The sequence below is a fragment of the Opisthocomus hoazin genome, chromosome 7 (assembly GCF_030867145.1).
Source record: "Opisthocomus hoazin isolate bOpiHoa1 chromosome 7, bOpiHoa1.hap1, whole genome shotgun sequence".
NCBI lineage: Eukaryota > Metazoa > Chordata > Aves > Opisthocomiformes > Opisthocomidae > Opisthocomus > Opisthocomus hoazin.
Window position 1 is genome coordinate 13249033 of NC_134420.1, and position 27748 is coordinate 13276780.

Genomic DNA, 27748 nt, shown 5'->3' on the forward strand with positions numbered 1-27748 from the left:
CCTGGGTCACAGAAGTTACACAGTGTTGATTTTAACACAGTATAGGCAAAATATTTCTTTGTAAGGATGGGAATACATAAGAAGAAATTTGAAGTGCTGCCCTATCTTTTGAATACAAATGATAAAAATAGTATTTTGCATTTTTTATATTGAATCTGTATAACCAGATTGTATATCAATTTCTTCATTAAAGATGACGAAAAACAGCCTTTCTTCTACTGTACTGCATAAGAAAGTATAGAACAATAAGCAAATCACTTGGGTTAAGAAGAGATGCTCTTTTCAATGTTTTCCTATTAAAAATTGCAGGAAAATTAGTTTCTTTAATTTTCTAAGTAATGACTATGTGCATGTTCAGGTAAGTTAAATGTATTCCATCACAATTTCCATGGTAATATTCATAGGCTTGGGGTTTTTTAGGTGGAAAAAATCAGACTGCCCTAAACAAGGATGAATTTGCTAGGGTTTGAATGTTGTTTGGTTGATCTTTTTTCCTCTTAGTTTCTCCAGTTTATTTTTGTTCTCCCTGAGTCACTTCCCTGTGCCTTCTGTACTTTCTGAACTATTTTTTTTACTTGCGTACATGAGCTTAGATGTTTCTTGCCATCTTTAGTTTTATTTGTTTTTCTATATTGCATTCTGCCTTCTTTCAGGCTTTGATTTTTCTTACTGCTGCTATTGGTTGGATTGTATTCAGTGCTATGCAAAGAGCAGTTTCATTCTACTGTGAAAAACTGAATTGCTTACATATTGTCTATTATGTTGCTTATCAAGAATGCTATCATAGTATGACAAAAATGGTAGAAACATTGTATAGATTTTCCTTTTAGTAAAATGATGTGAAGTCTCATAGTAAGATAAAATTGCTCAAATTCACCTAAATTTTTTAGCCTGCTTATACTTACCTTGTTTGAATCAATCTCATTCAAGTCAATAACCCTTCACAGGGAAATTAAGTAAACCACCTGCTCAGGGAGTTTTAGTATCACTGCATCTGAATATTAGAATGCAGATAGTTAATGTGTCCTCCTTCTGTATGTTTTAGCCAGTCTGCCCAAAACCAAAGTATAAGAAACACTGTTCAATCTATCTAAACTATTTCCAGATTGTAGAATTAGGATTGTTCTGTGTTTGTTTTCAGGTTTGTGGTTTGGTTCTTTCATTATTAGTATTATTATTATTACTAAATTCATTAATTTCCAACTTCAGTGAGACTAAGCATTAGAAATGTTATCTTATAAATAGCTTACATGGGTTCTGCCATCAAACTACTTAGTGACTTTATGGAACCTTAACATTTCACAGGAAATTATTTTAGTGTTAGGCCCAGGATGTAATTTCTCTACAATAAATCTGTCAACTGTGTTTTTCGCATTCTCCTTTTTATGACAGCTGTTTTATTACAACACTCGTCAGTTTTAATAGTCTAAGTTCCTATCTTCAAATCTTTCCTTAGTTTCATTGTAGTTCAGATGAAAATCCTGAGACCGTTACAATTTATAGCTCTCTAATCTGTTGCATCAATGCATTTCTCTGTGGTATATGTACATTTTAGAATACATATTTTAATACTAAATATGAAGATATTCTATTTATTGATAATATCTAGACATTTATCTTGTATTTCATTATGTTACTTATTTGTAATACTTTATAGCTTCACAGGATAATGCAATTGGGTGTGATTATCTCTGAGCTCCTGGAAAATGGTTCTTCTGTTATGATTTGTTTGGAAGATGGCTGGGATATTACTGCACAAGTAAGCTGCTATTAAAACCTTGAAATAGCTAAATATTTAGAAAAAACACCAGGCAATACTTTTTTACACAATTGACTGATAATATTGTATAACATTAATAAATTTGTGTTGTAGCAGCAGAGAATAAACTAGAATAAAACAAGAATCCTTGCATTCATTTGCATTTTACACCATGAAAGAGTTCCTTAAAATGACTTTTTTCCAAAATTCCTGGTGTACTTGCAGTTCCAAGCCTTAGATATAAAATCTGCATTCCTGCACCTGACCATATGTAGGAAAGAAAGCTGAAAGTTGCTGGAACAAATCATTTATCTTTGTAAGCATAGTGCACTTTAAACACAGGAGGGAAGGAGAGAAATTCTTTCTCGACATTCACTTTCCGTAAATGAAGTTAGAAGACCACACACAGCGAGAAAACTAAATTTGTGCCAAAGTGACTGTAACACCTGCTACAAGGACAGATAGCCAGAACAGAGAACTTTGTGAAACAAACTATAAATTAGGTGAATGAAGACCCACTGCCTTATTTAATAGATGCATTATGTCCATGTAGTTGCTTCATAATTCAGAAGATAAACGCAGATATCAATAATTCTAGTAAATAAAAACTTCATGTGCAGCCAGCATCCTGATACCAGGTAAACAAACCCACAAAAGAATGTTAACATAATTATTGGAATCATTATCAAACAATGAAGAATAGAGAAGGGGACATACATAGCTGGAAGTGAAAGAAGTCTGTGCTGTATTTCAAAGTCTCCTGAGATGCTGTCTATAAAAACAGGCTGAAGTTGGCTAGTGAGCACCATAGCATAGCAACACTGCAGAAACTCTGAAGTCACCCTCAGGACCAATTCTTTAATATTTTCTTTGCTGAGGTAACCGATACCATTTTAGAAATGTTTACTAACTTTATTTTATTAATAAAACTGGTTTTATTTCAGATGTCATTTAAATGTGGTAAGCACTATAATGGCTTCCAAAGACTATAGGTGCTCAGATTTTACTTTTACAGATATTGAACGTCTCAATTTAATTGAGGCTTTTTCATGTGAGATACTATTTTGTTTGTTTTGTAAAAATACTTAACGTATGTGGTAAAATACTTCTAATTGAGTTTATATTAAAGCTTTTGCTTCCTTGAACTATAAACAAATTATGGGATATTTATATTGATGGACTAAAATGTTCTCCTAACTTCTGTCACTCTTAACACAATATATCCTGCCTTGTGATCTAGGTAGTATCTCTGGTGCAATTACTCAGTGATCCCTTCTACAGGACACTTGAAGGCTTCCGAATGCTGGTGGAAAAAGAATGGCTCTCTTTTGGTCATAAATTCAGTCAACGGAGTAATCTGACTCTCAGTTGTCAGGGTAGTGGATTTGCTCCTGTTTTCTTACAGTTCTTAGACTGTGTGCATCAGGTAAGTCAGTCTCTATGTAATTTTAGCTTACAAGAAGAGTTCATAAAGAAGTGCGTAGATGCCACTATTTCACCTGTTATAGATCATGGTTTGAGAGAAGACTAGTAACATCCCTCTCTAGGTTTTATTAAAGTGAATGGATTTCACCTCAAGAAGAGCTGGAATGGTTGCCTGGAGGAGACTGACCCATCCACACAAAACAGACAAAGAGGGATGGTTGGTGTTATGGATCTTTTGAGGTCATTTATACAGAGATTTCACATAGAAGTTTTTTAAGCTTAAGACTGGCTTTTGGCACTCTGGAGTACCTTTATTCAGAAGAAGAAATTGACTGATTGTTAGTACAGTGAAGAGACACTTTTTAATTCCATGTGGTTGATGGTGAGCTTTGAAGAGGCTGTGTACTCCACCATTTCTGGAAACAAGAAGCTATAAACCAGGGGGTCCTGAGATGTTCTTATTTTTATGTATACTGCATGTTCAGAAGAAGATGAACACCAACAGTTACATCATGTAGGAAGAAGTTAGGTTAAGAATATTACACTCATTTCAAGTTAATTCTGAGGTCTGTCCTTTTCTTCATCTCAAACCAGTAAATGTAAATGCTTTTCAGAGTCTCTGTGTATACAAACACAAGGTAGGAGCTTGCATAGTTCCTCTTGTATATGTCTTTCTTTTCCCACTTCTCTCATTTTTGTTGTTGAAAAGACTCCTGGACATTATTAACCTATATTAAAATTTATGGATGACTGTGTCTCACAGTTAATGACTGTTAAAGCAACAGCCTTCTTACTGGGAACAAACGTTCATAGTGAATACTTGCATGAAATAGATCCTGAAAGAGAAGTCAGCAAGTAGACTTACTCTGCTACCTGAAGCAAAATCCACAGATTAAAAAACTTGCTAAACCAATGAAAAACGATCTTTAGATATCTATGGGAGACTGATAGTGAATGAGCTTATAAGAAGATGAGTAAAGATTGACTGAAGAACATGTTGCAGAAAAGACGAATTTTGTTTATATCCCAACGTTAAACACAACAGCCATCGTTATTGGTGTCTTGCAAGTTAACAAGTCATATACTTGGAATTTGGTTCAATTCCTACAGCATTCTCCATCAGAAAACTTTAGAAGTATTTGTCACATCTCCTGTTTCATAGGTCTGTTCCCTATGGCTGTGGTCCTCAGGTTAATCTTTATTTGAAATGGGGACATTTCTCTAAAGAAAATCAGTACTGTATTTTTCATTCAAACAAGTTAATCTGTCCGGTTGTCACACTAACTATTCCTTACAATAGCTTAAGATTATTGCTCCGTTTCTGAAGTAGTAAAAACAAAGTCTTGGTTGCAATGGCTAGAACAGGACAGAATAGCCGCATCTTCCAATACTGAAACCCATCTGCTTGGTGGTTCATTCAGTTCTGTGTGTAAATCATTTGTTTGGTGCTGTATTCTCTCTGATGTCAGGTGACTACTCCTAGCTTTAATGAGCTGACTGGTTAACATTGTCTGTTAGTAGAATAGAGTAAACTTACATTTGATTTCAAGCAGTAGTGTAATTTTGAAGTGAATCCCTCCAGCATCTCCCTTTGCCATTTGTTGATGCTGTTTTGGTGCATGTGTACTGGATTTTTCTTGGAAGAATGTAACCCAGAAGTTCTGCTTCAAGTATGTACCAAACACTTACCAGCTCTTAAAAGGATCTGAACCAATGATTCACCACTTAGCTTAAAACCGTGGGGATCATCAATGTACAATGGCGTCCTCAATTCAACTGGACTAAATCTAGTGCAAAGTAAAAGAATAAATGCTGCAGGGACCTCAGCACCAGCTGCTTCAGCCTGTTTGTCTGCTCCTTTTGCTCTTTATTACTTGCTAATGTAGACATATCCTACATCCTGTTTCTGACCCTGGAAATACCTTGCTCCAGTTTTACTGTAATAAATCTTAGAAAGTTAGCGTAAAGAAAAGCAAGGAAATTATCCACACCTACTTGTACAGTATTTTTTTTCTCAAGTCCAGAGATCACACAATCTTGTGAAAAACAAGAAAACAAATGGGTTATCCAGAACAAAGAGAGAAATGAAATTAAGTATTTTGGTTTATTGTCATAAAATTGAATGTATCACTTTTTCTTGATGGCAAAATTCTTGGTTTTTTCTTTAAGTTATGTTTAACACAGTCTGCCGTCCTAAGAACATGAAATTTTGGAGTATAATCATCCTGGCTTTAAAAGTTAGGATGAAATGTAAAGTGGGATAAATCCCTGCTGCTAACAATTGTCAGGTATGATTTTGCTTCCAGCTGCAAGGTGCCTAAAATATTCCTACTATACATGTGAACATGTCAAGGAAATAGAAGAACGTTGCATTTGTAATTCGTCTCAGCAGCTTTGATGCATGTTACTAGGTATCTACCCCTTTCCTATCTTTAAGAGGCAATATAAAGCATACAAGTTATTAACAGGTACATTTTACAGAAAGATGTATGTTTTCTGGTTTTTGGTATTAAGCTGTGTCCCCATGCCCCAGCTGCAGCTATATCAGCAGAAAGATTACCTCCTGCAGGCCGTCTGGAGCTATTCATCACTTCTCGTCTGGTGGAGATACCATCCTTCCAGTCTGTTAGCTAAGGTTCCTGTGAACCTGCCTGCCTTTTCCAATTAAAATGGTAGAAGTAGTTTGGTAGAAAAGACCATCTTATTTCAATGGGTGTGGATTTAGAAGCAGTGCAGCAGGTCAGTCTGGAGGAGGCAGTAACCTCTCGTGAGGAAAGATAGGGCTGTGTAGGGGTTATAATCTTTTCAGCCAATGTTATCTTCAGCCAGGAAAGGAGATGGGAACACACAGCTTTACTGTATAATCAGTGTAATATAGATTATATAGATATGTCTGTTATTAGAAAAAAATCTTTAAGCTAAATGACTTACAATCCTATTTTGAATGCAACTCTAGGTAAGTTTTCTAGGAATAGACTTATGAAGATTAGTCTTCTAACTCACAGTGACATAGTAATGACTTACCAAATTCTAACACTGTGGTTGTAAACTCTTAAGGACATTACTTTTGAAGTCAAATTAGTGGTTGAAGTTTCATAGGAATTTACTACGAAAAAAAATTTATTTAACATTTGTACTTGAACATTTCTGTTAAGTTTCATTGGCTTCTGTGCAACTTGTTAGACTACTACAGGATCCAACTAGACTTAAACTTGACCCTGAAGTGTAATATACGATGATCAGTTTTAAAAAATTGACCATTCACTGGAAATAAACATTTGGTCCTTTCAAAATATTTTTAACCATTATAGTCTCAACAGACTAGGTGCAGTAAGAAAGTCACCATAGAGCCATTATGTGCATTAAATGTCATGGCTAAAACTAAAGATACAGAGAAAACAAATGAAGCAGTGATTCCTAAATTAGAACTGCATCATCTTGTAAAAAGTCATTGTTTATGCCAATATCTCCAGGTGTCAGCTGAATTATTAATGCAAAATCATTCTTTCACAATAGCAGCATCTGGCACATACTCTCTGCTTCTAAGGTCACCGAGTTTATGAAAGTGATGTCAGTGCAGGAAGTTTTTCTTACTTTTCTTCTGTATCTATTTGGTAGCTTATTAGATTTAATTAAAATTGAATTATTTTCTAGAACTGGCTTCTTTTAAGCTCAATAAGGAGCTCTGTTACAGCACCCTGTGTAAGAGGAGGTGAGTGTGCTACTCCCATGGTAGATATATTCAGTTATTTCAGTGTTTGCAGGAGTAGTCTCTTAGTGATTACTAGCACGGGACATTTTGGAGTACTATATTTCTTATTTAAACTAAGTAAATATTGATAAATAATGGGATTACAAAACCAAAACATATTGGAAAACCAAGGAAGGCTGATAGAACTGTAAGATTATTAAATACATTTAGGAGATATTTAATTTGGAACATGGTGATTTGAAGAAGAATTCTAAAATACTGAGTTTCTCTAATCATAATATGAGAAACACCTATTAATTTACTCAGGTTTTAGATGTTCATATATTATGGAGATTAAGCATTTTAAAAGATGATGCAGTTCTAATTTTCAAAGATACCCTGTCCCTGTAGACTTGCCTTTCTAGGTGGTATGTGTTAAAATTGTAAAGTATAAAACATTGCTTCTAATTTACATGTAAATTTTTAATATATCCCTTATAAAATCAGTGAATTAACTGAAATGGCACTGAAGAGTTACCAGAGAGAAACCAGCTATATTTAACCTCAACCTAAGTGGTTACGTTGCCTATAAAAATCTCTCTTTTATGTTTCTTTTTAATTGTTTAAATTAATACAAATTTTTTCTCCTATGTTAAATTTCCAATTTATCACTTCTGATGTTGGAGCTGTATTTTATCAGGAGCTTTTTTCCCTCATAGCTCAGCCATGTTTTCAAATTTGCAGACTAAATTGCAGCTAAACAAATCATCAATAACAGTAGTCACTTCACATAGCTGTAGAATCTTTCCCATCTCCACGTGTGCTGAAGTCAGCCACAACCATTAAAACACAGACAATAACAATAACTACAATATTGACCTTTACCAAAGAAATGTTTTAGGTGCTAGTTGTTTTTGATTAAAAAGTAAATTATATTGTTATAGCTTCTAGTTACTTATAGTTGCAGAGATCTTAGAAATGGGATCACTCACACCACCTAGATCCATGACAGGATATTAGCAGCAACTTACTCTTGTAACTCCTCAAATGTATTAAAATAATTATTGGACCATAAGTAGAAACTAGGACTCTGTATAAGTCATGTCAAATAGCAGGATGTATCCTTTCCTTCTTACAATATATTAAAGAAAACTTTTCCTCACACAAGGTGGTAAATGTATCCTAACCTATTTGTATGTGTGTGTATATATGTGTCTAAATACACACATACAGGCAGAGCTTTTTGGATTTCAGCACAAAAGTACATTATGTCATTTTTGAACAGTATTATTGGACTCTAATTATATTTTAATCTAATATATCCCAGAAAAAAAACCTCTTTTTTATAAGGAGAGAAGTTAACTTTGTCTATGAAGTTGAACTCTTTAATTTATTATAAAGAAAAATTTGCTTAGCTTTATTCTTATAAAACACTGCAGGAATGTAGTCGTTTTTTTCGGGGGAGAAGTAGGAATAAAGTAAGTGTGAGTGTATGGAACTGAGATATCTTAAAGTATCTTAGCATTTTAAATGCCTAACCACAAGCTAATATTGAGATATGATAACAACAAATCCTCTGACTGAAATGCCATGTATTTATAGATCCTTTCAAGGGATTTTACTGTCACTGTTGTAGATTCGGTACATAACCTTTCCTTGCTTTTATTTGTTTTCTTTATTTAGCCGGTTGGGGTTTTTCTCAGCTGGCACATGCAAAAATCTAAACGTCAAGGAGATTCACGTAGTATCATACTAGTTTCTATAAGTACTATAAAAAACCTTTCTCTGTCGAGGAACTGGTAAGTAGAGGTTAGAGAGAAAAGATGGAATGGGAAAATGAGAGTGATGGGAATGCAAAAGACAAAACACAGGGAGATAGCAGAGCTAAAGCTATTTTACAAGTTTGATGTGAAGCTATATAAAGCACAGTGGGACATATTTCAAATGTGAAATTCAATCAGCAATTTAATTTTTGATTGCGAACTACTTATTTCCATTGTAATTTGGATTTTTCAGTTAATGACCGTGCTTAATTCTGAAAATAAAGATCACAATTCATAAATTTATTTGAAGAGTAGTTTTTAAATTTGAAATTAACACATGAAATTTCTGTGAGCAGTATCTCAAGCTTAACTTCAGAACCTCAAATTTTATTTGGATATCAAGTACAAATATCATTCAACAATTAATGCTTAAAAATTTTGCTGTGAAAATGGCAGGCTCTTTCTGATAATGTTCAAGAGGAAGCAATTGTGAAGAGCCAACTGTCCCACATTGCTGTACTCTGATAATCTTGTATTATCTTTTTAAGTATCTACTCCTGACTTGTGTTGGAGGCACTCACTGGATTAGATCTTAGGCCTAACTGAGGATAACAATTTAAGGTGTTACATTGTTTTTACTGTTTTAAAAGAATAATGGCAAGACACCTCCTCAGTATGTTTCACTTTTTGTTTTTGTACTGTAATATTTTGGTGCATATTTTGAAAAGCAAGACTAGCAAGTACTTCAGAAATTATCTGTTACAGTAATGGTAGACGGATTATCACTTGCAGCATTACCTCTGTACATGTCTGCTAAATTGGGTTCGGAGCAATAGCAAGAAGTCCACTGAAAAACCTTACAATTAAAGTTTGATTTCCAGCTGCATCCAGGAGTAGCATCTTAGCCTGTGCAGTTACATGGTGTCTCATGAGTTATCACAAAAGTTTTATATCCAATGTGATTCCTTTGAAGAATCCTGGATTTTGTATAGAGTATAATAGTGCTTATTATACAGTACACCCTATCTGCTCTGACACATTTTGGCAGCATAGACAATACACTAATTTAATTAGCTTTAAAATATTTTTAGACAAAATGTAGAAGGATTTGTGTGTATAGAGAAGACGATTGCCTAGGGATGTATCTGTTGTCAGCTTTCACAGGGGAATTATTTTGCTATCGTATTTCACATTATCATTTATTACGTACCTATTTGTATTATACCTCAATATCCCCTCTTTTACCTTCTTTTTTGTTTTGGTGTTTTTTTGGGTTTTTTTGGTTTTTTTTTAGATTCATAACCAATACCCAACAGAGTTTGAGTTCAATCAATATTATCTGAAGTTTCTGGCTTTTCATCACATATCAAACCGATTTAAAACATTTCTTCTGGATTCAGACTACGAAAGACTAGAGCATGGTATGTGTGATGATTGTTTATTGCATATTGGTTTTGTTGTTGGTGGTATTTTTCGCGTCAATATTTGGCCTACAAAAATTTGCCTACTTTGAGGTGGTCCAGTAATTGCATGGTGATGATGTAATGAATTCCGTTTCAGCAATATAAAGAAAAATGGAGGTGAACATGTAGAATTTTCGAAATGAACAATTCCTGATCCATGCCACTGATGAGACTAAGAGACAGTGGAAGAAATGAGTGCCATGCCTTAGGGTTTTTTAGCAATTTGTCCACGTGGTTCAGTTTCCCCTACTAAATCCCTTATTTTAACAGAAACAAAGTCCTGGGGAATGCTTCAGAGAGTGCGTGAGGTTTCCGGAAAGGAAAACCTTTCCATCTATTATCTCTCTCACTTCTTTCTCTTATATTCTCTTGAGTGTTTCTCTTCTTTTATATTTCCTCTTTACTCCACCTATCGTGTACAGCTTTACTGGTTCCAAGACCTTGTCTACCCTCAAAGCCTTCTTAATAAGACTTCGCAACCACAGTTGAGGCTGTTCTTGGAACTTTCTCACTAAGTAAAACACTTAAGTGCTCTGAATTTCACTGCTTCATAGGGTTTTGCTCGTGGTATGTGGTCAATTTTAATGCTTTTCTTGAAAACTGTAGTAACTGTGGAACAGACTAAACTTGACCAACCACTTTATTTCAACAAAAAAAAGTTAGTTTCCATTATTTACTTTAATTTGAACAAAAGCAAGGAGTTGGAGTCAGTGACCTCCTGTGGTTCCTTCCGTCCTGGATTGTTACAAGGTTCTACAGTTGGGGGGGAAGGGTGTTTGTTTAAGGTAGAGTACTTTCAAATAGCATTTAATGCAATGTAAAATCCTGTTTCCAGTAGTCTTTGGATAAACACTATGTGCTTCCAAAATCATTTCAGATAGCATAATGGCTAGCTTGCTTATGCTAGGCTGATTTGTTTTCCCTGAAATGAGTTGGCAAGTAATTTCAGGTGCAGCTGGTCCAGCAGATTGAAGGACTGGTAACCACGGGTAGTGGGGTGCAGAATCAGTTAGCAGGGCTTGGTGGTCTGCTGAGTCAGCATAGCTGCAGGCAGAAAGAGACATTGATAAATACACCCAAGTATTTCAGTAAATTTCAGAACAGGTTTATAAATAGAACACTGTTGAATACTTTTTCATACAAAATTGATTTTCTACAAGTTTGTGGCAGAGTGGCAGTTGCAAAGCGCAGCAATTGTTTCATCAAATACAATCTCGTTGCAATGGCATTTGGTAGTATATTTCAGTATACATTTAGTCTGTGAAATTCCTTTTGGCTATGCTTTAGTGTTTGTTATGTATTATCATAAAGCTATCTTTTTGCTGCTGTTATTTTCCCTAGGGATATTGTTTGAAGATAAAGGAGATAAACATGCCAAAAAAGGAATTTGTATTTGGGAATGTATTGAAAAGATGCACAAAAGGAGCCCCATTTTCTTCAATTACCTCTATGCCCCTGCTGAAATAGAGGTATGATTTTAAAAAAAAAACAGGTGATTTGTTATTCTGAGCGATTCCTTGAGTACATTTTGATGTCTTAATTGTTCTCAGCTGAATTAAGCATTTAGTGGACAACCTTGACCCACCTTAATTGATTGGAGTAGTGTCTCACAGGCTATATTCTCAGTCATCTTAGTCATGGAAATGTCATTTAAAGGGCCAAATTCTAGAACGTGTATTTATGTATCCCATTGAGGTAAACTAGGATCTTTGTTTGATTTCATTTAATTATATGAATGATTATTAAAATGATCTTAAAGTTTGCACAGATTGCTTTAAAAAAAAAACCCCATACTGCAAACCACAGTTGTGGAGAAATGAGCTTAGAGTCGTAATGAGGTACATTTCATAACGATCTGATTGAATCACATTACCTATATCACTGTCTCGTATGATAGTGTATGTCCGCTAGATTGGACTGTATCTTGAACAATTATATAAAATTCACAATACACTCACCATTATAGAATTCTGCAATAGCTGGGGAAGAAGCAGTCAAGATATCTCAGGAACTGCAAGAAAAGGGTGCTGTTCCTACTGTAGTTCTGGAGAGAAGGCTGTTTTAAGATGTTCCTGCCATCCACTGCCCACAGATGTTCATTCCTGTGCTGCGCAATCCTGCTTTGGCAGTGAACTTCACCCTGATAAATCCTTTGTTTGCATATCTGTCCACTGCTGGTGACCAGAAAACATAATGACGGGACAGTCTTCACTGTCTCAGAGGCCGTGGTGCCACTGATACTTTTGTTCATGTGTCTTGGTTTTCCTTTTTCCTCGAGTTGTTTCAGCACATTGTATCTCAGCATACATAGCACCTTGCACTTGAATCTGCTATATAAACTGACCTAATTTAAAAAAAAGAAAAAAAAAAGTGATTTTCTTTAAGGTATTTTGAGTCTGTAGCAGATCACTACTGCAGTCTACAGTGCAGCCCCCTTCAACCCACATGCATGCACCACATGCATACACACTTACACTTGTCCAATAAAGTGGTGGTGCAAGAGGGAGGAGAGAGAAAATGAGGGTAACATTCAGTGGATAGAAAGTGCTTCAGCTGTTTTTGTTTTAGACAAGTGTCTATACTTTCTCTGTAGAACCATCACTGCAGTGAATTTGGAGCTTGATGGGCTGCTTGTTCACTGTATGTTCTGTCCATTTTGCTGTAAGCAGTAGCCTTATTAGTAAGCAATCAAGAGTAGCTTTTGATATTTTGATAGTGTTTTCTTTCTCTTTTTTAGAAGAAACTATTTTTCCTTATATGAAGTGGTGTTGTAGTAGCAGAATTAGTCATTATGCCTGACCATCACTCTTCAGACTTTAAAATTGTCCGTTCTCCTGACGCAGTAATTGCCATCGAGTAAGATGCATGCAAACTGAATATCTTGCCTTATTTTTTAAAAGAAAGAAAGAAAAAAAAGTGAACTGTTTTAAACTACTCTGAAAGATCTATGTTCCATGGCTGCCTGCCTCATATTACTATTTTTTTTCCAAGTGGCATGTCCACCTACTTTATACAGCCTGTCTCCTTTCTCTAATGGTAAAGGGTCTTGGATTTTCTGCTGAGAAAAACAGAGGTGATTGCTGTTGAGTGCCTTTTGTATCTTTAACAGGAGGTGCAAAGACTGAGGGTACCAACTGCATGTGCTGAATTCGAGTTCTTGGTAGGCAGCTGGTTTAGGAGGAGGGTAAAAATGAGCAGTGTATTCCCAAAACTAGTATTAGTTTTCAGTTCTGATCTGAATAAGCCAAGATCTTCCTGTGGAAATTACCAAACTGCAGCACTACTCACCCAGTGCAATATTCTGTTCAATTTTAAGTAATCTAGAAAATGTAAGTATTGTAAATCTGAAACTCAAATACTTCCTTTCTGTCATTGTAATAAAACTTTGTTTCGAATAGGCACTGAAGCCAAATGTGAGTATGTCCAGCCTCAGAAAGTGGGATTATTACGTAGAAGAGATTTTGGCTACAGGTCCTTCCTATGATTGGACCATGGTAACTGCAAAATGCAGTGTTTCAGAGGAAACCGACCAAATGAATGGCTCATTTTCTCAGTCTAAGAGGAAAATAGTATGGCCATGTTATGACGATGTCAAAAAAATACAACCTGATGCCATCAGCAGTCTTTTGAATGTAAGTACATGTGTTACACAGAACAGTAAGTTCTCTTATGCTCATGAAATTCATATTACTTTCTATTTAAGTTATTGTCTTACAATTATACTGTTATTAAAAGGATCGTGATAGATGTCAAAACAGGTATTTAGTAAAATGGACTTGGTTGATCTTGAGAAGTGATGGTTGGTCTGGGAATCAGTCGGGCTTCCTGCAAAGCTTGTGTTGTTCTAAATGAATACTTTTATGGGAGTACACTTTAATAGGAGTTAATAACTATGAGAAAGCCAGTCATGGGTTATTTTTTTCACTGTCTTTTTTAAATAATAAGGTAGGTAGCATAATAAATCTTTAGGTTATCTTTTATAAGAAATGCAGGAACAGTTATTTTAATTTGGGCAAATACTGAATCTAGATTTCTTGTCCTCTTTCTACTCAGTTTAAAGTAGGTGTGTGGTAAAATGACAAAGACCCGGATTTCCAGACATATCAGAAAACAGAATCTGACACTTGTTGATTTTAGCAAGTGGGAGGCAGATACACAAACATAAGAGAACGTCTTGGCTGAAGTTTCTCAAAAAAGCTTTTCATGGTTGCTCTTAGTTTATTCATGTTTACTAGGACTGAACTCATAAATTTAGATTCTTCAGAATATTTTGGTACTTGAAATAGATACTTCATTTTGTCTTTTTCTTGTTTGGGCTCGCATAGGCTGCTTAGGTTTTGTCCTTTCTTCATTAGAAGATGAAAAAGGATCCCATTATCATATTTGTTACAATTATTTAGAATGGTTTAACGTCTATTTTCTTAAACGTTTGTTGTTTGATTATTATTAGTTAACAGTCCTAATATTTAGATTATAATCTTAATTGATAGCGCAGGAAAATGACAAGCACATTTTTCTCTTCCTGGAGCTATTGTTTTAAGCCACATGCATATTCAGATACGCATCACTATGTACAGTTTTTTATTTTTAAAACTGTTTGCAGTTACCTTATATTAAAGCTGGAATTAGGGAGCCTAATATTGCAGTGCTTGGAAAATTGAAATATGCTGTTGGTCCCCAAACTCCCTTGAATCAAAGGTGATTTTTAGCAAAGTCTTAAAGCAGGAAATTTCTGAATGGATTTGAGACCTTAAAGATAGACTTGCTATTGCTAGAGAGTTGGCTTTATTCTGGCATATTGCTCACATTTCATCATTTGGTCCATTCCTTCCAATCATAATTGATCAAATAGAAGAACAATGCCAAATTAAAAACAAAACAAAACAAAAACTTGTAAAACTCTTCCTTGACTCAAAATAAGATAGCCAGAACTTCTTAGAGGTTATATTTTCCAAATGCAAAGAAAGAGCAGTGTCCCAGCAGGGGTCATATCAGGGATTCTTAAGCAAAAAAACCAAAACACATTCATATCAGGTGACTAGAGGCCAGAAGTACATCAGGAATACAGCAACAATGTTCTGCATTTTCTCCTGGGGTGGATGCCAAACTATGCATATCCACAACTATGAAAAACTGCCATATAACAGGGAAAGTAGCCATATTATATTCCAAAGATATGTGGGTCAGGTTTTGCAGAGTTTAAATGTGATTTGTGAGTTAGATTATAGTAATAAAAGATACCAGTGGAGAGCAACATTTGGAAGAGGTTGTATAAGAGTTACAAAAATATTCTTCTGAGATTAAAAAGCAAAGTGAACTTTCTTTTAAAACAAGTTGTTAATTTAGGGCTATTGCTGATGTAGGAGAAAGACCTCTCTTTAATCATAAATGCATTGAGAATGTGTTGGTATCCAAAAAATGTTTGAACTGAGACCATATTTAGCAATGGTAAATTATCAGGGAAGACTGAGTCTCCCTTAGTTTATAATGATAAGCCCAAATGTTCTAAATGTTCTAAAGATATTTTTCAGCTGAAAACTAGATAGTGGTCTTTAGGATGTAAAGCTGAAACAGAGCAGTTATGAAGTGTCTTAATTCAGAATTTTCCTTGGTGGAATGTGGTGCTCTTCTATAAAGAGCAAAAAGGTGTAATTTTTTATCAGTAAATGTTCTAATGTGTTTTGGGTATGTAACAATCCACCTCTAACCAGATATGTGTGATGGCTCTGTGGTTTCAATAAATCCTTACGGTTATGAGTTCTAGCAAGTTAACCGATCTGCACATTTCCTTCAGTTAGTCCTAAATGAAGCCTTCTAAAGATTGCAGATGGTAAAATGCATTTTGAAATACAGATTTCTGTATAGAGCTTCTCAGTTCACTTCTGCTGCATCAAAGGCAGCCAACAAATGTGAGCTAGGTTGTTAAAATCTTAAATTCTCGAAAATGTGCTTTGGAGATATGAATGTTCAAAAGCAGGTCCAAACAGAGGTAGTTCCCTATAAGACCATTTTCTGATGGCCTTTCTGTGTCATAGAAATCAGAAACAAGGTACCGGTAGTAAGAGTAGCTACGCATCCATTTTTTAAATAAAATGAAAGTTGATTGTGAAACAGCACACCTATGCCTCTGTTTTCTCTTGCAGAGATTAGTTGCAAATAGTTTTAAAAGAATTTCTCCATTTGAAAAAGGTAGATTTCTCCACAGAACTCAAAACCAACTCATGGAACTTTGAGGTTCCCGTTGCCTTTTTTTTTTTTTAAAAAGCACTTGCTTTCCTTGCTTGTAAAATTCAGTAAGATTATACCACAGTGTAGCACAGCCAAGAGCCATGCCTTCAGTACAGGTCTGGGTTAGATATTTCTCATAAAGACTAGCTCTTCAAATGATCCTTTTACATGAATATGTTGTGATACATTATAAATGAGCTGACTTATCTGAGTGACGTTCAGCAAAGGGAGGTGCAAAGTCCTGCACCTGGGAAGGAACAGCCCCAAGCACCGAGGCATGCTGGGGGTGCCCAGCTGGAAACAGCTTTGCAGAAACGGTCCTGGGGAACAGCAAGCTGACCATGACTCAACAATGCACCCTTGCAGCAGTGATGGCTAGAGGTATCCTGGGTTGGATTAGGAGTGTTGCCTGCTGGTTGAAGGAGGTGATCCTTTCCCTCTATTCAGCCCTGCTAACGCAAATCCTGGTGTAGTCTGCCCAGTTCTGGGCTCGCCAGTACAAGAGAGAGATGAGGCTACTGGAGAGAGTCCAGCAAAGGGCCACAACGATGATTAAGGGGCTGGACCATCTCTCAGTATGAGGAAAGGCTGAGAGAGGTAGGACTGTTCAGCCCGCAAAAGAGAAGGCTCAAGGGGGAATCTTATCAATGTATATTGATATCTGAAGAGAAGGTGTAAAGAAGATGGAGCCAAACTCTTTTCATTGATGCCCAGTGACAGGACCAGAGGCAGTGGGCACAAACTGAAACACAAGAGGTTCCATCTGAACATTAGGAAACACTTTTTCACTGTGAGGGTAACTGAGCACTGGCATAGGTTGCCCAGAGAGGTTGTGGAGTCTTCATCCTTGGAGATACTCAAAAGCCATCTGGACACAGTCCTGGGAAACTGGCTGTAGGTGGCCCTGCTTCAGCAGGGGGATTGGACCAGATGACCTCCAGAGGTAACCTCCAACCTCAGCCATTCTGTGATACATGCCTGGTGGCTGGTTGTATTAGAGGTAGTAATCTACTGGTACTGCAGTGAAAATGCAAGTCAAATCCTTGAGGGCAGACACGTCTCCACTGTTTCCCACTAATTTGCTAACATTCCTAAAAAGGTATTCAGTCCCCATAATTCATTGGGAGTGGCTCAGATTCTGGTAATTTTAAGAATTGTGAGAGATGACCCTACATGTCCTATTCTTACAAATAAGCAGTTACATCACTTTACAACATTAGACGGTCATTTCTCAGAGAGAGTTTGGCAGACTCAAAGATGCCACTTCAGGACGTCAGTCACCCGAATTAACTCTGCTGTAAATATACACCATAAAGAACTAAAACTATATTAGGAGTTAATGAATAACTAGCAAAACAATAACAATAACACTTCTGATTGTGAGCTCTTTTCTGACTTTCAGTTATGTGCCAATAAGACTGATCCATCAAAATGGACCCTGAACCAAAAATTTTGTTCTAAATATTGAGCAACCAGTCACGTACAATTTGTTGCAAACACAAGTCTGGACACTTGACAGAGGCAGCAATTCCACCACTGGATACACTTTCAGCATCTTTCCATTTGTAGTCAAAGTCTCAGAAGCCCTCTAGCCCAGGAGCTGAAGAGAAAATACTAACAATGAAGGACTGCCAGAACAGGGTGCTCTGTCACAGTCAAGACCGTTCACTAGTGTAGGACTTTGTCCAGGTTGTTTTGTGTGTGCATGAACACACTGTGGATACAAAGGAGGTGGTCAGTCTCTGCAGTTCTGTAGCGTCTGCAGAGTTAACTCATCTGTACCATTCAAATATTGCAAAACAGATTACTGAGCAAATAAATCTTTTGAAAGGCACAGTAGTGCTAATTGTTTGTAATTACTAATTTCAGGAAATGGATATTCATACAATTGTATTTGTTATAACCTCTCTTTTTATACATATTGATTTCTGCTCCCGTAAGTCTAAGCAGCAGGCAATGAATCAGAAAGATAGATTTAAGAAATTTTTCTTTCAAGGAAATGCAGCTATGCATAGTTCATTCCACACATGTAAGGAAAAAAATCTGACATTTTCAGTGGGATTTCAAACCGAAGGGGCAAGAGTAAATCTCAGTGATTTATTTGACATGCAGGTTTTTTACATGGGGTTTATTAAAGGAGAATTTATTGCTAACTTTTCAAGTTACATATAGGGAATTGTTGAAAGTTTTTCATTTTAAGTTCTGGAAGCACTACTCATTATGGAGCCAAAAAAGAAGGAATGTGACCCAGTTGCTAAGTAACAAGTTTCAGTTACTTCGAGAATCTGCAGAAAAAGAGTCATACTCAGAAGTCAAAACTACGGCAGAAAGAGAATGATCAGATTAAAACCTGACTAACTTTTAGCACTAAAGAGCTTATATCCTTTTGCAGCAATCTGGAAAGGCTTCTACTTAAAACGTCTTTGGTAAATTGATTCAGTCGTATGTATTCCATCAGTAAGTGTTTTACACTCAGCAGTTTTAAAGAGGAACAAGTAATCTAGAGAAGCTTTTAGTCTGGCTTGTGTCCATCATTCCTTATTTTTGTATCTACCAAACAAAACTATTCTGGTTTTATTTCTTGTCAGGAAGAGCGCCCCATAATATTTAATGTATACATGGCTTTCACCTACTTTCAGTATTTAAAACTTCTGGTTTGATTCTTGGTGTTAAGCCAGATTTCTTATATTTAGTTTCACTTTTGAGTTCTCTAATTTACCTTCAGCATGGAAGACTGTAGAAATATTTTGTTCCTGTTACACTGTCAGATACTGCCTTTTTTATTTTCACTTCAGAATTCAAAATTTAGTTCAGGAGTTAATGTCCTGGTCAAAATGTTTTCTTACCTTAAAAGTATAGTCATTTTCTGTAAGTCTTTCAATCAATAATAATTTCCTGAAGAAACTGTAATTTTCGAAGACCAATAGGAACTGCAGAATATTACGAAATCTGTTTTAATCATTTGGTATAGTAGAAGGAAATAAAGTCAGAAACTTAACTGTCTCTACTTTGAAAATAAAGGTCTTGGGTTTTAGTTGGCTTTTATATAGCATGGGAATTCTCTGTCCTATGATAATTTTTTGTTCCATCATCAATTCTTAATTGGATTTGCAAAATTGAGTTTTTAATTAGATTTCATTAAGAATCAGGTTTTTATAGCAATATAGTTTTTTGAAAGTAAAAATATAGAAAGGAAGCATGGCAAGGAGTATGGACCACACATCAAAGTAAAGACAAATGTATCAATGAATGTTCAGGAGTAAACATAAACTAATGAAATTGTCGCTTTTCACTTAACTTTGTGTGTACTGTCTTATTAAGAGGAAATAACCCTAACTGGAGGTAATTGACGTAGGTCATATTCCCAAGTTCCACAACAAGAACATATTGTTGCAGTTGGGCATCCAGATTGAATAAATCTTTCTGTTTCATTTCCCTTCTTTTATTACAGCTTTGTGTCACGTTTTATAAACCAAGGTAAATGTTAATATTGGCAATGTGCAGTGTTGGTGTCACAGCACAGAATTTGTTCTTTGTAAATATTTTTATAAAATATAGCCTATCCTTATCATTGTTGTGTTTCTGTTATGGCAATTGGTGTTGAATTTTATATGTTCAGGAAAACTGGCTGAGAATTGAAAGCACAGTGGCTTCTCCAACCTGTGACGTGCAAGAAGAATGACGTGGCTGATGCTGTACTTGGTTGTCCTTCACTCCTGAGTCTGGTTGATTTCAGTTTATAGCTGGTTTGACAGAAGTTTTTGTGCTTTGCTATGCAACATGGCTTAAAAGTTCCCTGTGTAAAAAATATTGACTAGGAAATGGTTGTATGATTGCCAGGAAGTGATCAGTTAGAAATGTTTATTCTTAAGAAAACCCATGTTATTTGTTTCAGGAAATCGAAAGGTTGGAAAATAAATTAAATCAGAGCCCAGAAAGGTGGCAGCTTTTGTGGGAAAGGGTCAAAATGAATCTAAAGGATGACACCAGACAAGACAATGTAAGTAGTAAAAGAGCTTATCCAGTAGAATATTTCCATTCCTGCTATATAGGCAACCTGGAGCACTGAAAAAATCACTGTATTTCTTGGAGTAAAATACTGCTTTTGAAATACTGAATATGTTGTTCTAACCCATGATTCTGGCTCTGTATTTCTGAGTGTAGAAAAATATATGTATACTTGTTCTATTTGTCTAATTGCTTTTCCAGACTAAATTAAGGCATACAGACAACATGAGCGTGAGCATTTTACTAATACACAAATATATGATTTTATATATGTAATATATAAAATAGTTTCTTGAAGTACAAAAAAACTCAGTTCCTGAAAGTACCTAAGGGGCATTACAGAGTTTCAGAAATCAGTAAAGATATTTCCATGTCTAAATGGAATTTGGAACTGTAGGTTCTGGTAAAGATAGGAAGTGTTCATGATTGGGTTTCCAATTCTGGAGTGTGGTAAAAAGAATAGCTGACAATACAGATATTTTCTTCATCAAAGGCTGCCTCTTAGCTATTGCATGCACTAGGAAGAATGTTCGATGCTGCTTTTTGTGAGCTTTGCCTATGAACTTGTAAGTTTCCAGCTCAAGACTGTACCCTAACTCTTCAGCTTCATGTGCTTGTTCAGATTTGCTAGCCTCCATTGAATGGTTAGTCCACAGCACTACTTGGTAGTTTTGGTCCTTTGCTCTCCGGAAAGCAATGTACTTTATGTCTATCAGAGTCATTCAAGTTCCCTTCATACCCTAGACAAATTCAAGATGAAAGAGGTTTTATCCTAGCAAAGCAGAGGATTTTTTGATTGAATTGAATTTTATTTTCATCTCTTTTAGCTCCAGAGACATCCTTCTGGCTCCTCAGGGATGATGTCAGCTAATCTACATTCCTATCAAAAGAGGTCTTTGTTGGAAATACCTGACAGTGGCCTGGGTGAGGAACAGAGTGCAAGCATCTCTCCCTCTAATGGAGTAGACAGAAGAACAACTACGCTATACAATCATTTCACATCAAAGAATGATGAAAATAGGTAAACTGAATAATCACGGAGTATTTATGAACCTTGTATTAGATTGGTAGAAGTCTCTGCCTTGGAAGGAAAAAAGAAATTTTTATATGCACAGAATACTTTGTGACTACTTTATTCCTTCTTTGTGGTTTTGATTACATTTAGTTATCTTGATGGGTGGGCCTCTATCTCCTAGCAGTATCTTTCAATCTTCCCCTTTATATGCATGAGCAAATTGTAGCTGCACATTTAATGCATCCAAAGGACTGAATGTTTGTCAGTGTATCACAGTTACCAATAACTAAACTATTGGTTTAAAACCAGCTTGTTTTACCGCAGTAAAAGAAGTGTGTGAATATGTATGCAGTCATTTTGGGACTCCTATATATCATCAGTATGCATATTACAGAATCATGTGCCATTTACATTTTCTGTACCTTTCAGATCTTTTGAAGGTACGCTATACAAAAGAGGAGCTTTACTAAAAGGTTGGAAACCTCGCTGGTTTGTGCTGGATGTGACAAAACACCAGGTAAAACCTTTTCAGTTAATGGATGTTTTTATGACTAGTTTGCTGCTTTTTTATTTACTGGATTTGTATCAATTGATTTTACAAATAATAATTACTATTTTCAGGTGCAGTGTGTGCATTACATCATTATGGACCATACATATATGTTTATCATGTTCATCTTGTAGCTGATACAGCATTCTGAATGGACAGAGGTTTTTTTAGTATTTTGGGTTTTTTTAAAACAGTGATAACAGTTTAACCTATAATCATAAAAGACTTCTTGGACTGGAAGTCATGCATTCTTGTTTGGGCCCAAACATTTATTGCCTGCTTCGTAACTCAGGGGAAAATAGCCACGTAGTGCCCGAGGACATTTTCTGGGCATTGTGGTATACAAACAATTTTTTAAAGCACTGCTAGCTCTAGAATGCCATTAAGCAATTAAGTGGTGAGCATAATTTGCCCTTTAATATGACCTCTTTAGTTTCCAAAAGAACTAAAAACTCGTTCCGAACTAGAGACTGAAAAACTTAGAACGTATTTCCTCAAGTGCGGTTGGGATGCTGAGAGATAGTATCATAACTGATAGCAAGTTTAATTCAGGCATTCATATTGAAACTGTAGTAGTTACTATATGCTCAGTGTGTATTTTACAGCCTCTTTGTTCCACAAGCACTTTACCATGAGCATTTTTCTTTGCAAATGAAAGGACGTGATATACTCTGGAAAATCACAATGTGAATTGCTTCAGCAGAAAAATCCGTTTACCTTACTTGACTTTTTAGTGTTTTTCTGTAACCTGTATTTGAGAAAGCTGACCTGGAATCTGTGTATGAAGGTATTTTCAAACATGGAGAACAGGATCACAGATCACTCTGAAATGAGTTTGAATTTTGTAAATTACTTAAAATGAGTTAAAATTTAATCTTAAATCTGTATTTCTAAAAGTCCTGAAATGCCAAGTTCCTTATTGAACAATAATTTCAGGTGCCATATATAGGAGTATTTTAGATTAGTCATAGTGACATAAATTTAGTAGCAAAATTATTCATAAGTATTCTGACAGATCATTGTACAGCAAGGAACACTAAAACCAGAGGACATCTGTTAGTCTAAACATTTCATCCAATTTACAATGCATGCTGGAATTCTGCAGTGGAAATTTGTGGTCTCATGTACTTTAAATAATGTTGGGTAATCAGGCAGTGATCTTCATTAAGCTAAATATTCCACACAGTGTGGGTTGTAACCTCCGAGACTCATGTATGCTTTTGTTTAATAATATTATTTTATTGTAGTCAATACACTTAAAAAATATGTAATATAAAGACAATCATCTTTTAAAATGCTAATTGAGGATTTCTAGATCAGTGTAGCAAAATACCAACAAATGTGCTGATTACAATTATTCTTTCTGACATACAGGAGAAAAGGTTCATTTTGCAGAACAAAAAAATACTTTTAACATTCTTCGTATATCCAGATATCCTCCTGAGTATCATAGATGTAGGAGTAATACAGGTCAATTTTAGCTGGAATTCTGTTGTTCGGCCTTTGCTGTGAAGGTTTGCTTTACTATTTTGCATTGGTTTGTGGAATTTTTTTTTCTTTTTTTTTTTTTTTAAAGCAAGTATCAGATTTTCTCTTCTGGAAGTTGTTTGCATATTGAAACTCAGTTTACATAGTGGTTAACATTCATATCAAAGTATCTTTGCAAGGAGAAAAAAAAAGCAAGATTCATTCAACCACGAAGTGTAGTATAGGCAAATGTGAGTTTTCTATGTAGTTCATAATTTTCTAAAATCAGACTTAGATTTTTGCTGATCATTTTAAATTCTTAAAATATAGAGAAGTGTTCTGTTAACTCCATGGTGAAGTAAAGCTTATGTGTTAGTTTCAACGTAATGAGCAGTGAAGAAGTGGTTTCTGTTAGAAAAACTGATAAGGAATGCTGAATCCTAAAGACCAGGTTCTGCTTTCATCCTTCACACATCCTCTGCCCAGAAGCAGTGCATGACTATTTGAAGCTTCTCTGCTCTGAAACTCTAGTGACAAAATCCATGTCTGCACAGAAGCAGATGATGGAGACTTTGCTGTTATCCAGACATTTCAAACAGAGAACTGGCCAGTTAAGGGCTATCACTAGTTCCTCCATTTTGTACATACCAAACCTGTAGTTTGTGTCAGCTGTGTCTTAGAGATTTCCCATGTCTGACATCCTCAGGTCCTAATAATATTTGTGCCTCCTACCCTTACCCCTCCATGCGCCCAAGTTGTATTCAGGAAAAGGGAAGATGAAATGAAACATCCATCTAAGTAGCATAATTAGATTTTTTTTTTCCTCTCTTGTGTTCTAGCTGCGATACTATGATTCTGGTGAGGATACAAGCTGTAAGGGACACATAGACCTTGCAGAAGTAGAAACTGTGATTCCTGCTTCTCCAACAATTGGAGCCCCAAAACATGCAAGTGAAAAAGCATTTTTTGATGTAAGTATATCTGGTCTTTACTTGATCTACATGTGAAACTTTCTTTTCTTGGTGTGTTTAACCTGCTACTTTCAGTCCTGCTGGAAGGTGTGAGCTAGGAAGGAACTGTCATGCCAACTCAAGACAAAGAGTTTTTACACAGCTAGCATCTGGCTCTCACGCTCAACAGCAGAAGTACAAAAATCGTTACATTCAGACCCAATTAGTACATTGAGTATTACAGTTTAAAGTAAAGTTAACATGTTTATTTTTCTGTTTTGTCTGTTGATTTGTCTGTCTTCATATTCTTATTTTTCCTTTGCAGTTGAAGACAAATAAACGTGTATATAATTTTTGTGCCCAAGATGCACAGAGTGCTCAACAGTGGATGGATAGGATCCAGAGTTGCATTTCAGATGCTTAGAAAGGAAAAACATTCCATTTAAAGCACCTCTTCCTGTAAGAAGCTAAGTTCTGAAATGTTACTGACAGACAAACAGCCTTCCTTACATTTCAGCCACAGAAGTTCATAATATGCTAAAGTTCCTTTTCTGTTTAATAATTATAACCACTGTAACTGCTATTTTTTTCTGCAGGGGAGACTTTGAAAAATAATAATCCATTTATCCTGAATTTCCACTTTCTTCAGTACGATTCCTAGCTATAGAAATGGGCTGTATTTGCACTACCATCTAATCCTAGTTTTCTCATTTCAGAGCTATTCTGTTAGGAAGCCTGTCCAAAGGAGATTGTAGACAATTTCCCTCCAACAGGAAGTGTATTTTCATTTTATTTATATTTTTAAACAGAATGTTCTTATTTTCAGGCTTGTCATGAATAAGAGGGAACATGTCTACAGTTTCTAAAAATAAATAAATAAATTCAGCTTGTGAGTCCAGTTACATATAAATCAGGTTGCAAATTTTTATATGTTAATATTTTTAAAGACCAAAAGGTGAAATTGCCTGATAACAGACTTTGAAGTGTCTTCTCAATGTGCAGATCATTCTCTTTTCTTGTGCTCGACAGAGTGCTTCTGCAATGTTGCTACAGAATTTCAAATTTTAGGGATTATCTGAAGATGATGGCACTTTTATTTTAGATTCTGTTTGCAATTACAATGGGACAAATGAAAGAAAACTGACCAACACTATCTAGGAGAAATGGAAAGCAACACACTAGGAATTCAGTAGAAGAAAGATCTCTTATGTGTGAGGTTTATATGTTAATTTAAATGCTGAATGCTGTTCTGCTCACTGTAAAATACAAAATAACAAACATGATGATGCACTAAACAATGAAGCAAGCACTTGCACTGAAATCTTTAAAATGAAGACATTTTGCAGGACAGAGGTAAGTTATCTATAGCAGAACAATACTAACTACTTAACAATATTTACAGATATGTACATAGTCAGGTTTGGTGTCGTGATTTGATACTTTTAAACATTTTTTGCACATGAATTGGAAGACTGTTTATAGATTTTTACATTTGATAAAATTGTGTTTGTTCATCGTAAAATCCTGGTGACACATTTTAATAGCCTCAAATTAGCAGAAATTTTACAGTCCACAAATATTGATGAAATTGAGTAGAGTATGTAGGTAATTAATCCAGTGTTTTTTTAATTTGAAATGTTAATATGTTAAATAGCACACTAATATTACAAAAGGTTTGTATATATGCTTCACTATTTTCTCATTTTTCCAGAAGTTCTGCTTGTAATTTAATGTCAGCCTAACCAAACTGACTATACTTATAAGATTTTTTCAGTTATTAAATTGTTTGTGGTTTTTTTATAACTACTGTATTTTGTCAGAGAGGAACATAAATTTCTCACCACACACAACAGGAAATGCAGCTGGTGTTAATGTATTTGCAATTTCAAAGAAAAAATATGAAGGATTTTTCTAGCCTTTTTCAATTGGCAAATTTCCACCTGAGACAATGGTATTTGCACATTTGTATTTTTCTTTGTATATGAAGTACTTTTATATGTACTTTGTAAAATACTGATCTTGTTTTTAGGTTATATGAAAATATACATACCACTGCTTATTTTATAACTAGTTAAAATTAACTCTTGTATGTTATGTGATATATGTATGCTAACCCTCTTGTAATAAACACACTTCTTAAGGAAAAGTAAAACCTTTTCTTTTACTGTAAAAGACACAAAGGCAAGACCAACAGGTTGAAATACTTCCACAGGCACAAGACAAATCCTTATTTACCCTGTATTAAGACTTGGGTGTATTAAAAACTGTATGGTCTTTTGTATACTTGTAAATATTCTTACATAGAAGTTGCACTTGAGTGTCCTTAACTCAAACACTTGTCTACAATAACACTAAAGAAATCAGAATTTAAAGCAAAATTATAATTCTAACAAGTCTCAATGTATAGCCTTTACTAAAAGGATAAATACATACAATGTTCGTACTAAGTCATTGAATAATAATGTTAAATATATTTCTTAAAAAATCCTATGTAGTATCACAACGCAAGTCAGCTGCATACTTTCACCCTGAAACGTATCTCACTTTTATATCTCCGTATGCAAAAATGATCTAGTTCATAAGAAATAAAATATAAAAAATGACAAGGTCTTTACTTGAGAATGTTGCATCTAAATTGAATTACTGAGTGTAGTGTGGGATAGAAAAGCTAAAATGGAAAGGGAATGTGTGACAGAGGTAGGGGACCTGTGACAATTCTTGGATGCCGTGGTGCTTAGACAATAAGGTTTGCATATTGAGCTTGGCATGGATGCTAATGTTGCCTTAAATGTTGATCTCAATTTTTAGTGTCTGTATTGATGGAAAATGGACTTGAGCAACTTAACTTGAAAATACCCAAATAAAAGCTTAAATGAGATACATGGTATTTGTGGTGTTTATATAAGGAATATACAAATGAATGGTAGGCATAGGCTTGTCGTGTGAAGACACAAAGTTTGCAGTGTCCTTGAGGATCTCTTCTATACAAAAGGAAGATTCAGACAGAGACTTAGACAAAACATGGAGAAGTCAGCATAGCATAAGCTACCGGGTTTGTCAGTGTGTTTGAGTTGTGGCAGTAGAAGTAGAGAATCAGGAACAGAGAATTTGCTTGGGAAAAATTCTGTGTATAAAGGGATCCATCTTCACATTCTCTGAAAATTTTGCAGGAAGGAACTCATCCGGGAGTTGGGGATGAGGTAAACATGTGCCTTCCTCTGGTGTGTCATATCTATCACTATTCCCATGCTGTGTATCATAACATTCCTGCTGTAGAAAAGAGAGAGTATTGTCAGGGGCTTTACATACCGGAAGAATATTGCTTGCCCTTCTCTGTGTTGAGTAACAAAATGCCCACGTAATAGGTGATGGGATGAACTGAGTTTAAGTTTTGAAGAGTTGTTACTGGTCTGTTATATCTGTGCTTTC

At 35.4% G+C, this 27748-nt stretch overlaps 1 protein-coding gene across 4 annotated transcripts in view; it reads left to right on the plus strand.

Annotated features, from left to right (window-relative positions):
- Positions 1–27190, plus strand: part of SBF2 (SET binding factor 2) — a 288684-nt gene extending 261494 nt beyond the window's left edge. For all 4 annotated transcript variants that reach the window (XM_075425154.1, XM_075425157.1, XM_075425158.1 and 1 more), the window contains 10 exons: positions 1658–1759; positions 3000–3185; positions 9933–10059; positions 11443–11570; positions 13500–13733; positions 20225–20329; positions 21165–21358; positions 21782–21869; positions 24209–24340; positions 24645–27190. In XM_075425154.1, coding sequence (XP_075281269.1) covers positions 1658–1759; positions 3000–3185; positions 9933–10059; positions 11443–11570; positions 13500–13733; positions 20225–20329; positions 21165–21358; positions 21782–21869; positions 24209–24340; positions 24645–24743 — 1395 coding nt within the window. In that variant the 3' untranslated portion in view covers positions 24744–27190. The remainder of the gene's footprint in view (positions 1–1657; positions 1760–2999; positions 3186–9932; positions 10060–11442; positions 11571–13499; positions 13734–20224; positions 20330–21164; positions 21359–21781; positions 21870–24208; positions 24341–24644) is intronic.
- Positions 27191–27748: the final 558 nt, after the last annotated feature.